The following is a 13583-nucleotide window of genomic DNA, read 5'->3' as shown; positions in this document are numbered from 1 at the left end:
ATTTTTAGTGGCCACTCACACAAATGAAATAAGCATTTTTTAAAAATGCTGTCAGTGATGTGCTATCCCATTTTGTGCCTTGATGAAGTATGTCCATCCCTAATTCATTCAATGAAAAATGTTCAACTACTTCCAGACTTACACTATCTTCAAGATTGTTAGGCATGATTTTATTGATATAATGCTCAGCAGAAGAGAGTTCAGGGTATGGTAGCACATACCAAGTTTGTTTCTTATTCTCAAAAAGATTTCCAAATTATTGTCAGACAAACTTATCGATAAGCGTACTTGTAATCCGGTTTCCATCATTAATTCTAAAGAAGTATCATGGCACAGATCTTTTACTGAAAGATGACAGGATCTCAAATGCACAGCCTACTTCTTGCAAGCATTAAAGATGGAACCGAAGCCAACGAGACGGGTTACCTGATCATTGTAACTTGATCATTGTATGGTAACTGTCAGTGTATTTATTTCTTCTTTGTTCTCTTCCTCAGATGGACAGCGATCAAGGACATCAGCACGTGCCGGGCAGGGGCCGGGGTTGTGATCTGCCACTGCCTAGTCCAGTCCCTGAAGGACATTGGCAAGAATAGCCGCGTCCACAGCTGTGTATGATGGACCCAGGAATTGGCCTAGAGAGAAGAGACGATTCCGAGCTGTTAAACCTTGATGAAGTGGGGGAGAGCCCAACCGGGCCTTCGGTATATTTACCAATCATTGACCAATCCTGCAAATTGGAAGGACCGAGTGAGGGATGCTGCTTAGGATCTTTGCCTCTGTTAATTTTTACACACTGAGACTTTACAAAATTCAACTGTGCCTTGATCATCGGTCTTAGTGTGTTTTGGGGTCTTAATTCTGTGGTAAAGATTCCCACTCTACGTAGATGAGGTACTCCTATGACCACGGATGCTTCCCAAGTCAGATTTGTACTGGTGGTTACTTTAGCGATTTGATTGTTTGTCTAAACTGTTCATTTTCTTTTGTAGATTGACATAATGAATTTTCAGTGTTGTTGTTTCCAACATCTTGTTTTGTGCTTTCTGCAACATTATACTTGTGGTAGAATCATCCACCAGCGCAGGCTGCAGTTTTTTAAATACTGCACTGTGGTAGGAAAAGTTACAAGTTGCCACTTTGCTAGGGCGTCACTTGGAACACATGTTATGGCACCCAGACTTTTCTGTAATGTAATCTGCAGAAGTCATATGATGGCAGTAGTTAGCAAACCGAGGGTGCCTTTTTTTCACACTTCTAACACTAAGAAGTCAACATCATTGGTAAAGAGACCTTATATTTACAGGTCGGCCATATTGAAGTGAAAGCGAAGTTAATTTTTCATTTTTTGAACTGAGGAGCAAAAATGAATAACGAAATAAAAGCTCACTTTCAAATTAATGACAGTTTATACTGAAAAACAAAAGTGAGACTTGGAACCCCAAATAGTCTGGCACTGCCCCACTTATTACAAATCACATTGATCATAAATGGCTTCCCCTTGAATAGGATCTATCTTTGTTTGGGTATTTGCCTTCTTCTATGCATTCCTGAGAACATCTGGAACTTCAGTGAAGTGAACAGAAAAGCCCCTTGTTATTTGGGCTTTGTCTTTTTTGTCAAGTATATTTTGATTGCCTTGCTTGTCCATGTAAAAAGTACACCTGTAAATATTTGTACATGTGGTCTGAACAACAGTTGTATTTAACAGACACTGAACAGTCTGTGGTTTTGCTTCAAAGTTAAGTTCTGCTCGTTTGAAAGCATGCTTCTTACATCTGCCTTGCTCTTAGCATGTTGTGCTCGCTCTTCTAGAAGTCTGGCTGTTTTGTTCATATTTTATAATGCATTTCCCGTAACTTGGATTTTACTTAAAGAAATCAGAAAATAAGTGTTGTGCGGGAAATGTTTAAAAGATTGGGAACTACATGTGTGATTGGTTACTGTTTCAATTTGGGCGCATCACCGGAATTCGGTGTGCTTTCTTTTCAAACGGATGTACATGTATTTCAGAGAAATCAAAGAAACATGGCTGTGCTTTAAAGACTTAAAAGATGAATGTTTTGGCCTAAAAATAGTGTCACATGAATGAATGTCAATAGAGGCTTTGTGTGGTAACCGTGTTGCAGGGCAGTTGTTTGTTCCATAGGTAAGGCCGTGTCCGAATTACTTGGCTGTGACCTGAAATTACGCACGAGTCTATGGTAGTGGCTGCGGTTAGTTCCCATAGAGTCACGTGTAATTTCAAGCCTTAGCCAAGTAATTCAGATGCAGCCAAAACCTCCTTTGTGCATAGCCTGTGGAACTGGCCTGCAAGATGGCAGCCATGCAAACCCTCTATAATGACCAAGGAATTCTTCATTCTCAGGTATACCTGCAGTGGTGCTTTTTTGGTATCAGCAAATCTGGAATGGCAAATTCCATTTTGTCCTACCAGTCGTACAAAAAAAGGCTTCTTGTCCATGAGCAGATTTACCCTGACTTTACGAATAGGCAAATTTAGCGATGTTTTACTTGACATCAGGCATTAAGAGCGGATCATACCACAGGTGAATGTGAAAACAAGCAAATGTGGTGTCACAACAGATTTGCAGCAAAGTTTGGCTGGAGTTGAAGTATGTCTAACTTTTGGAAATTTGCAGCACAAATATTTGATCCGGCGTCACAAATTCGCAAGTATGAACAATCCTTTATGATGCTTGTTAGTTTTAACAGCCAGCACAATCAAAATAGTGTAAAACTAGCTATCAACATACAAAAAAGCCCCAAGAAAACTTGAGGAATTTTCTTTTTCATCTGTGATACATGGTGGGAAATCTGAAATGAAAGCAGTTTATACTGGCTCAGTACTTACGAATAGTGATAATACTACCCAAAAATGATTGAAGTTGGTTGGGAAAACCTCGGCCAGTTTGGGAACACTTCAGAAATACTTACATTGTGGGGCTAATGTGCTTGCCTGCAAAACTGTAGTCTGGGAACAAGTTGTCACAAAGTATTATGTATTCCCCCAGCAGTGTGTCAGATTTGTCAAGTGCGTGTTCCATAAAAATGGAACCAAATTTCAAGGTATTTTTCAAGGATACACACTTCTGATGTTAACAGTTTCATCGGCTCAAGAAAATCTGTGTTAACTGTTACGCATACAGATTTGTACTTTGGTAAATTTAAGACAATTTGCATATCAAGTGTATATTAAGTTTTCAAAAAACATGAGCCCTGTATCCCTAATTTCATATCTGAGTACTGTTTAAAAAATACAACAAATGTTAATTGTAACATTGTCCTTGCTTATGGAGGGCTTGGCCTTTGTTGGCCCGCCCCCTTGTGTTCACATTGTATTTTTCTAATGTACATATGACTTTCATGCTGAGTGACATAGCCTTCTTAGCCTTTCAGAAACTATTCAGATATTAATACAGAAGTCTTCCGCCTATTCTAACAACTCTGTCTCATCAATATGCATTTTTTCTATCAAAGAGAATTTAATTATGAATAATTGAAAGATTTCATTTTTCCAAGTAAATTCTATGAACTTTAATGAGCAATTCAATAATATTGTGTACAAACAGTGAAATATGCACCAATATTTCCATTGTAAAGTTAATTTTTGTGTATTTCTAAATAAAGGCAATGATTTTTCCAATTAATATTTAATAAATAAATAAAGCAGCTTTTGCAATGCATAGACAAAAAGTGTGTTCACTGCACCATTGAAGTTACTTATGTACACCATCTCATTATAAAAGGGAGAAAGAGAGGAACGAATGCAAAACAAAAATTGACGGTTGATAGTTCAAGTACTTTTGAAGATTGATGATATGTTTGCTGTTGAGCAGTTATCTTCATTCCAACTCTTGTTTCAGCTGCTTCGTCAACGTGTATTTCCGCAGCCTGGCTGATCACTCGGCAACCAATGACACCAGCCGTTTCCCCTTCCTGGTCCCGGGTGTTATAGCGGCACTTGCTGGCAGGTGGTTATCACACCGCCGACCCATCTTGAAGCAGAATTGACGACATTGTCACACTCTTTCGAAGTGCTGTTTCTTCACACGTATACGTTGCTTGTTTCGTTGATTGTGTGCATAGTTGAATTTGAATGATTTTAGGTGTCGCGGCTTTTAATTTATTCAAAGCGAAGTCCTTCCCCTCTGTGCTTATAATGAAAGTTTGAGCAAGAGAATATTCAGAGTCTGCGTTCAGAATCTGTTGCTGAGCATGGTAGAAAACCAGCACAGAGCCTATGGCATTCAACCTTTTTAGAGGTATTTGTGTCAGATGCGAAGTACCGCACTACCAGCCCGATATCCAACATTGGGGATCTACTCCCACAGAGTGTCAGTTCTCAAATTACTGCTCAGAATTAACTCAACATTTCCATATTGAGATGTGTATTTGTTCAATTTAGGCAGAAGGCCGACAACCAAAAGAAACGAAAGAATATACAAGAGTTATCAAGTAAGACACAAATGAGAAAAACAGAAGCAAATACGGACGTGTATTAAGAAGACAGCTTAATGTCTTATCAAGACAAAAACTAGACAGGCCAAACTAACAGGTCATATTAAAGAAGGAATTTGTCGCTATTTTCTGCATTTTGTCACGTGCGTGAGCTTTTTCACGTATTTCAGTTCAAGTCAATTTAAAAGACTGCGGTAAACCCGGATAACAGCCCACTCGATCGGACACTAAATCTCCCTCACCTCGTCACCCCCTCCTCTCCCCTCGAAAACCAGGCTTAAATTTAACTTTTGGGGTTTGTGTTGAAAGAACGCATTGTGAAACTTTTCAACAAACCTATTACCGCGAGCAGGTGTTTCAGACAGTCGACATTCACCATCGGAAGCGCGGTTTCTCCCGTGCGCACATCCTCTTCAAAGCCACTATTTGCCTCCCATTGTTGTTGCCATGGTTGCACCCCCTTGGTCCCGGTAACGACCGACAAAGGCTCCGACCAGCTCCCATTCTATCTGCGAAGTCTCATCAGTCACCACTCGTGTATAGCCCGCGGTGCCCTGTCACAATTTGATAGTTCTCTCATCCGCAAGCCAGAATTCTTCATTATTGTTGCATTGCCATTAAAACGCAGTTTGTGCCCGCGAGGGTTTTACCGCGGGGCCCCTAATCATCTCGAGATGGAGGAAGGGGTTAACAGGACAACCGCCCCTGGGCATCCGAGCTTTGTCTCCGGTGGTCTCAACACACTCTGTAAGTTGCACTATTTTTGTACACGTCGTGTAATAATGCGGATGATTGGCAAATGTACGCTTCAATTTGGATCTCACAAAACCATTAACTTTTGTCCTCGCATTCATTTCTGACGCAGCTGTCTATTTGGCTACCGACACCTAATGCTTGCATGTTCAAGAGTCTGGTCATTTTAACATTAACTAGTTCTCCGTCTCCTTTCGAGCTTGCATCACAACTTCCAAACTTGGTACAGACAACATACTGCTGGCCGTTTGATGATTCTATTCAGTTCAAATATCCGTGCCACTCCAATTGCAGTAAAATCTGGTTATCGCGCACAGAAGTGTTGTAACAAGCCTTGGTTGTCTCTCTAGATCAGCAAATGGAAAGGCGCAAATGGTCCATCTTATTCTCGTTGTGTCTGCTGCTTGCATGCTTCGGAGACCAAGCTGGTAAGTTAATCATTCAATTGAAAAACAACTAGCATTGTTAACAAGTGATATACCCAGATGCAGATCCAGCGAGTGGTTGGGGGTGGGGGTCAAACCCCCCTTCCTACCAATTGCCTGTTTTTCAGTGGGCTTCGTCTAAAAGTTGGAAGACCACACATAAACCACACAGTGGTCTTATTTTGCATATATGATCAAGGACTAAACAGAGGGTTTAAATGGCTTCACCAACGGCGACTACCATACATGTAATTACCCCCCCCCGAACAAAATTTTCCGACCTCCCCCCCCAAAAAAAAACCTGGATCCGCTCCTGGGTAATAACGTTTACAAATTGAAAATTAGGAAGAGTATACTCTTCGGAAATTCATTCAGAAGTAAATCTACTCTTATTTTGTTTGATTTTTTTTTGGAGGGTGAGGACATCCTGCTAATTTCATGTAAAGTAAATAAGTTGCATTATAAACATCGGTTGCATGCATAAAGTGGAAGCCTGGGGGCTGTTAAGATCGCGTGCACTATGCGTACAGAGGGAATGGGATTCGAACTAAAATTAAAGATTGCGTGCATACGGGCGCAGGAACATAAAAAAAAATGGTTGCAAAACAAGCTCGCTGTGAGAGTTTAAACAAAGAAGAATATGTTATACTTTGAAAAGTAAAATAAAGGACGATTGGAAGGCCTGTGCTGTATGGGTGTGTGTATGGGAGGGCCACTGTGCTTCAGTCGCGCGTATGCCATGCGTGATGGCGGGGGGGGGGCTAAAAAGTCGAAACACCTGATCAACATCAAAGTGGGAGAAAGTGGGACAGAGAGCAAAGTGGGACGGAGAGCAGCGTCTTACCACTTGTTAAAACGGCAATGACTGGGAAGTTTACTAATGTTTCATGAGTTAGGGCATGCGGCTTGTGTAGAGGGTAGCGTAGTTACCAGTACGTTGCGTTGAGCTAGTTCGTAAGTTTCAATGAAATGTGGAAACCGGACTATGTTCGCACTGAACGATGTTGCTGGCAAACACGTACGTCTTATACTCTGAGATAAAATACACAAATGTCCTAATCAATACTGTGGTTTTCTTCCAAAAGGACAGGAAAGAACATGCCTTATCCTCTCGATCACAAAAAAGTCTCCATAGAGTGAAACGAAAAAGAAAACGCAGTAAGAAATCTTCTGACGTGAACAAAATGGTTGTCGGTGGTGTTCTTTCTCTCTGTTGGAGGAGACTGTTAAGGAAAATGTTGTAGGGATTCGTTGCAAACCATGTCATCCTATTATATAGCTGTTCCGATAAATATTTTTGTCCTAAACATTGATAAGCATGCTATACCGGTATATGTTATAAAATAGGCTACAATCTGCCAAATCAATGTCTGGCACGGTTTCAAGACATCATCAGTTGAATTTTAAACCCATAAAATGCGTGTTAAGAGGATTCATTTTTTTCTGATGTGAGTAACATTCTCCTTATATATGTTCAACCTTTTCGACAGTTGCTCAGAAGACCTGCCCTGGACAGGATGGGCTCTTAACGGCTTGGACTGGCTACGTACGTTCAGCCAACTTCGGTAGTGCCGGCGCTAGTTACACCAACAACCTGGCATGCAAGTGGCATATCCGCGTAGCCGAGGGAAACCGCGTCCGACTGACAAAAGTTGACTTTGAATTGGAAGGCAGAGGTCCTGGCAACCGATGTTATGACTGGTTGAAGGTTAGTCTGCAATCTTGGACTCAGTTTTGGTATCAAACAAAACAAAACAGCCATGTTCTGTTTACTTCGGGAAAGCATTTATGTCCATGGTATATCAAGTTGGCGTTGGAATGTGAAAATCTACCGTCTAGCCCCACCCCTGAAAAGGGACACAGCACTTCGCATCTGGGGAATAGTTCCACTTTGGAAATCATAGTTTTGGTTATTTTAATCGCCAGTAGGTTTTTAATGGAACGCCTGATAATTTAAACAGGATTTTAGATAGGAAAAAACAGTTAGTATATACCTTGGCGACCAGGTTGAAAGCTATAGACAAACTACAGTTAATGTGCAAATCGAAATTTGTGATGGTCCGATATGAAATTCTTTCCTACGTGTGATAATGGCAAAACCAGTTCAAATCGTGAAAACCGATGTTTGTCCCGTCTTTTCAGTTTCTTTTCCATCCCCCCTTTCCCCAATTTTTGTTTCGGGGGGGGGGGGTTCCCCAGATATGCGTTCAGAGTATATAGGCTTAACCAGCATAATATTATTTGAAAGAAAGTTATTTGTTGGTTGTGCTCAAATTTCCTTGATACATGCCAAGTCGGATCTCCAAAAACATCTTCATATGGCCGTGCACACAACACTCTTGAAGTATAGCTGTGCTTTTGAATTCCGTCCTTCCTCCATGGTCCTACCAACTTTCTCCAGGTGCAGACCCCCCCCGCTCTGACATCAAACATGAATAAAAATGAATAAATAATAGGCCCAGTAAAAAAATGACATCCCACAAAATGTTATCATTTGTACATGTATGTAGTTACCGTTACAAATGGGAGACTGCCTAGGTATATGAAGGTAAGTGCTGTGACAGTGTACATTGTAATGCATTATACCACTACGTCCGCAAGCAATCGGACATAAAGATAACTTTGACAAGCTTGTCCTTCTTACAAATTTCTATATCCGCCCCTGCAAGTCAGTTCTCTTGTCCAGCTTGTCTTATCTTTGAGTCTTGAACAGTGGGAACACAAACAATTAATGCATATTTAACAACGAATAGTAACCATCATAGAACTACAAAAAAAGTAAAAGCCTTATTTTTGTCTAATTAACTGGATGCCAAACATGGTAATCTTGCATTTGGTCTAATTGTAACCCTTTCCATTATTTGACCCGCTCGATGTGCAGGTCTATGATGGATCTGATGAGACAGCCCCTCTTATTGGTCAATATTGTGGCATGGAATTTCCAAACGAAATCATGTCCACCGGAAAGTCGGTGTACCTGCATTTTGAAACGGATACCACCGACAGCTTTCGAGGTTTCAGTATCAACTACGCAGGTAAAGGCAGGATCCCATCTGGAAATCTATGAAATCGATGGATGATTTTCTTAATACAAAGACCAATTCTACATCACTAGGGGTACCAAGCCTACTACCTCACGGTCCCTTAAGCCTTGCATATTGATGTCCTGTGTTGTGATCTGAATTCTCTCTCAGAAGTTATGAAAATAAATAGATGTGTAACACAACTGAGCAAATTTTCACTCCTAAAGTAAATATGTATATGCTGTGCATAGTTGTGTGAATCTGTTCAGGAAAAACACAGCAATCTATGTACTGCTATGCAAACAGTTAAAAAGGGAACTTGACGGGAGAGTAATTGTTAGCCTTATTGTGGGAAGACGCATTCAGATGCTCTTAAGTTAACTCGTATAACACGTTACAATATGCTTTTGGAACACAATTTTGTCACCAACGTTATTTTCAATTTCACCGATTTTCAACTCCAAATGTTGGATTTAAAAAAAAAGGGAATATATATTCGAATAATCGGCAACGCCCCTGGCCATAGCTAGACAAAAAAGCAATTAAAAATGTTTGGGAAGGTCCCTTATCAATTTACATTTGTATTACAAAACGAACAAATGGGAAAAAATTAAGCAATACAATTCCAATAAAGAGTTGCCCACACCCCCACTTTCAAATTTTCTTGAAGGCGTTTGCAGTGGTTTAACCATCGACGTCCCAGTGGACGGGACTGGATTGATCGAGACTCCCCTGTACCCAGCCAATTATCCAGCTTTGATTACCTGCGACTGGACCCTGCAAACTCAGCCAGGCTACCGCATTGACGTGGACTTTGAAGTCTTTGATCTCGGCTCTGCTAGCAACTGTACAACAGCGTACGTCCAGGTAAAAGATCGAGTCCTGCTCGTGCCTCAACAGCGAGGCACTTGAAGCATATCTCTTAGGCCTAATTCTCGTTTCAAAAGTGACCAGGGTTGTTGGAAAGTAGTTTTGTTGATTTTGTTTCAATTTAAATTGTGAAAAGGCATTACTTACAGCAAAAGTACATTATGCCAGATATCTTGAGTGATAAAGCTTTGGAGAAAGAAAGACACATTCTTTGAAGAAAATTCTCTCCAGACAGAGCTTTGTTTGAACTTCAGGATGTCTCTGGTGGTATTTGCTGGAGTGCCCTTGTGTAGAATTTTCAAAAAATGGTTAATTAAAAGAAGACAAAACGTATTGGTTGCAGTTTTTTTTAAAGAATACAGATTATGGTGTAGGTGACTTTGCAAGAAGGTAATGGATCAGACACCCACATAGAATGACCTAGCCTCCCTTTCCAGCTGCTCGTTTGTCCACCGAGTGCTGAAACTCATTTCCTAGCCACGAACAGTCGTTTGTCTTTATTTGTATGAGCAGGTCGTGCCGTTCCTTATGCACCTGTTGTCTCTTCCCGTCTAACATTATCCACTCATTTCGTTCCTCATCCTTGTTAATTGATTGCCTTTGTGTCCTTCCTCCACGTTAATATCAACAACCTATTGTTATCCTTCAAAGCATCTGCAATACTACTCTTCTTATAGGAACAATGTTGCGCCTCTTAGAAATGGTCATTTGAAATACAATTAGGCCATGGCTTGTGTTTGGAAATTCCCAGTCTTAATTTGTCTGCATGTGCAAGATTTGTTTTGCAATGATCTCAGCACCAGTTGGTGAATGACATGCACGTGACGAGTCGATCTCGTTTGTTCTTGGGGTGAAGAGCGCCATCTACCATTTTGACTAGAGTTGACGGTATATAATTCAATCTGAAGTCTTGCACATCACGGTTTTCACCATTAATTTTAGGAGCAAAAATGGTTTAACAAACTAAATCCCTACGTGAATTACATTCGCCCACGAAACACAGCCAAGTGTTTTGCGGAGGGAAGAATCCTCGAAGAAACCCTCATGGCAGAGGAGAGACACCGTACCATTGAATGTGAGAGAAGATCGCTTAGACCTTAGTTTCCAGACGTGTCTCTCTGATTGACAAATCGTACCCACAGGTCTACGGCGGATCAGACACTGCAGCAGACAGACTGGCGAAATTTTGCGGGGCGGAGCTACAGACAGCGTCCCCCCTTCACGCTGTCAGCTCCTCAAGTAGCACTGCACATTTGACCTTCAAGGGTGCAGCGGAGCCTGGAACAGGATTCCGACTAGCGTATTCCACAGGTAACTAATGAAGAATAAAGTTGCAAGCATTGAGAGTAAAATTTTCAAGGTCCCTATTAGTTTTACTGCGACAAATGAGGATCATTCTTGTTAATTAAATTTCCAATAGCAGTAATATTTATTACGAGTGCTTCAACCTCTTGAAATCAACTTTGCTCAATTTAAAATTGACTGCATCCGTTCTACTTAAAAGCACAAATAACAATTGTCAGGGATGCTGCTCGGCGGTTGTCACCAGTACTTGTTTATGATTGTTCATCATTGCTTCAGCATTATTACGATCTTTGTGGTCGCAAGCAACTATGGCCATCGGCTCTTGTCAAGTTTGTTGTTTTTGTTTGTTTTGGCCCTTCAGTGCCAAAATGTGCCCCTGATGAGCTATGTTGAGCAAAAATACTTCATTAAGTTTCTTTTATCAGGTTTATGTAAACAGTGAATTACACTAATGGGAAAATGGTGACGATGTACGTTAGTATACCACAAGATTAAAAACAAATAATTTGTAGGGCCTTGCAGTAAACTTTGGTTCAAGGGAGAAATTGACTTAAGTGGAATTTAACCCTGGATCTCTGTAATATTGCTCAAGTTCTCTACCAATGCAGCATCACATTGGCAATGTCCCAGTTGGTTAATGTCAAATGTGAATCTGAGGTCCACTCATCAAACTTTACACAACATTTTGTCAATGAAGACAATAGAACTTGGAAATGGCATTCATGGATTACTCAGGCTCAATTTTGTTTTATTCCAATACATTACTGTAGCAAGAAGTCAATATCAGTTCCCAATAGTAGAGTTCCATAGGTAGGTGAAAGAAATTTGGACAGGCATCAATGTGTGTTAAAATTATGTAATAAATTATGTTGTTTAGGGACAATCAAAGGTTTGTTCATGAAAACTATTCTCTTGGTAAAGTAAAATGCAAGTGCTACTGATACAAATGCACAAAAGAATCCCCCAATTTCTCCTCCTGTGCTCGTCAAAAGAGGTCCTGGGTTGTACGTCCTCCCCTTGCCAGAATGGGGGGAGTTGCACCAACGTGGATCTAGACTTTACTTGCAATTGCACTCCGGGCTGGAAGGGCAAGGCTTGCGACCAGAACATTGATGATTGCCAGCCCTGGCCTTGCGGGCAGCATGGGGTGAACTGTCAAGACCTCGTCAACGGATTTACCTGCACCTGTGTTGCGGGTTATGACGGGCCGGCGTGCGACGTAGGTACGTGTGTGCGCAGACAAACAGTGGAAACCTGTTACCCCTCCAAAATCACGCATGTTCACTGATGCACTGTCATCGCGACCGGAAACCCGTATCACTGATTTCCTCTGTGTGTTGACATGCACCACCGATTCTTTTGCACGTCTTGGTTTGACACCTCCCAATCACAGCAGTGCAGTGGTCTATATAGCTACAGGAGGCTGGTTAGCATTAGCTGAAGTAGCCTTACCTCATGTCACACTTTACACCAACACCCTGTCCACCCTTTGACAGATTTTTTGACCCCCTCCATCCCAACCTTTCACAGCCGACATTTTATAACAGAAAGAAGTTACTTTCTTACCTGGCCAATTGACATTCTGTTGGCCAGAACAGGATGCATGTGCTGTTAAGGTTCACAGTTGGCACGCACAAAACAGGCTGTCCAAATACCAGGCACGAAATGGGACAAAGGGGTACCCCCCAACAAGTCCAATCCCTATACACACTCCAGCCTTTTGTCCCTTAACACATCCCCCCTAGGTGTCTGAAAAGAATTCCTGAGATAAAAAGTATAACAATGACCAATACAAAGGCTGGTGGGGTTCTCTCTGTCACAAAATGCCCACTTCTTAGCGTACCCCTCAGGATTCCCATGTCACGCACGGCATAACGCAGTGGTTCCACCCCCATATATGCATTCCATGATTCTCGGACTTGTAATTTAATACAGCTCTTTGGACTAAGAGCTGAAAGGTACTTTGTTATAATGATTTGTTAAATGCGTTCCCAGGTGAATCAAGTTTGAGAAATAACTCTAATTTTACAATAATTTATGAAAAGCAGAATTGGTGCTTTAGGTTTACATGCATTGCCTGGGACCCTTTCACACGCAAGTTGTTTGCAATAGCAACAATGCCACCATCCATGTATCCTGCAAGAAGAGCTCTAAATGTTTGTATGTGTAGAAATGTACAGGGTCTGCCTGAGGGCTGCACCAGGCACAATTGGTGTTCAAGGGAGGGCCAAGGGATGCTTGAGTGCGGAACCCATAAGGTTGGATGACAGTGGCATATTGGATTTTTTTCCTGAAAACGACTATCCATTTTTTTCTTTACCTGTACAAGAATCCTCATCCCTGCCCCAAGGTTACTGATAGATGGTGTACCATTTCTGAAATTCCAATAATTTCAATTCAGTTAAAAAAAGGGAAAAGAATTGGCAACATATCTCCTTTTGCTCCCCCCTGTGATATTCCACTGTTGGATGCTTGCTTCCACTGTTTTGTTATTTGTAACTGTCAGGGAATGTTTCACAATCAGGATCATTCTGACTTCTAATGATACGGCTAAATTCAGTGGCCACTTTCAACATCGTCCTGTCAACCTGCAGGTGTGGGGAGAAACACAGTTGCCCCCAATGTACTTGAGACTTTGTGAACAGCTTCTGGTAACCAAGACTAGTCAATGAGCCTTTGGGCCAGTTCTTTTAGCTCATTGGCCAAAACTTTGTGGAATCTTTCATTAGTAGAGAGGGGTGTTAGG

At 41.3% G+C, this 13583-nt stretch overlaps 2 protein-coding genes across 8 annotated transcripts in view; both read left to right on the top strand.

Annotated features, from left to right (window-relative positions):
• The window catches only part of klhl8 (kelch like family member 8), a 50376-nt gene extending 46680 nt beyond the window's left edge, over positions 1 to 3696 (top strand). For all 6 annotated transcript variants that reach the window (XM_022223883.2, XM_087133022.1, XM_022223888.2 and 3 more), the window contains one exon: positions 498 to 3696. In XM_022223883.2, coding sequence (XP_022079575.1) covers positions 498 to 618 — 121 coding nt within the window. In that variant the 3' untranslated portion in view covers positions 619 to 3696. The remainder of the gene's footprint in view (positions 1 to 497) is intronic.
• A 1260-nt stretch (positions 3697 to 4956) lies between these two features.
• Positions 4957 to 13583, top strand: part of LOC110973145 (uncharacterized) — a 33645-nt gene continuing 25018 nt past the window's right edge. The window contains exons 1-7 of one of the 2 annotated variants that reach the window (XM_087133561.1): positions 4959 to 5208; positions 5565 to 5642; positions 7130 to 7347; positions 8521 to 8674; positions 9333 to 9529; positions 10675 to 10843; positions 11830 to 12060. In XM_087133561.1, the coding sequence (XP_086989687.1) occupies positions 5136 to 5208; positions 5565 to 5642; positions 7130 to 7347; positions 8521 to 8674; positions 9333 to 9529; positions 10675 to 10843; positions 11830 to 12060 (1120 nt within the window). In that variant the 5' untranslated portion in view covers positions 4959 to 5135. Of the gene's footprint in view, positions 5209 to 5564; positions 5643 to 7129; positions 7348 to 8520; positions 8675 to 9332; positions 9530 to 10674; positions 10844 to 11829; positions 12061 to 13583 lie in introns of both variants that reach the window. The other variant, XM_022223710.2, reaches the window with a different exon arrangement.

Source organism: Acanthaster planci, linkage group LG02 (genome assembly GCF_054643075.1).
Source record: "Acanthaster planci isolate LZ-2023a linkage group LG02, COTS_SCS, whole genome shotgun sequence".
In the NCBI taxonomy this organism is placed as follows: domain Eukaryota; kingdom Metazoa; phylum Echinodermata; class Asteroidea; order Valvatida; family Acanthasteridae; genus Acanthaster; species Acanthaster planci.
The sequence above is the reverse complement of the archived record's forward strand: the minus strand, read 5'-3'. Positions and strand labels throughout refer to the sequence as shown.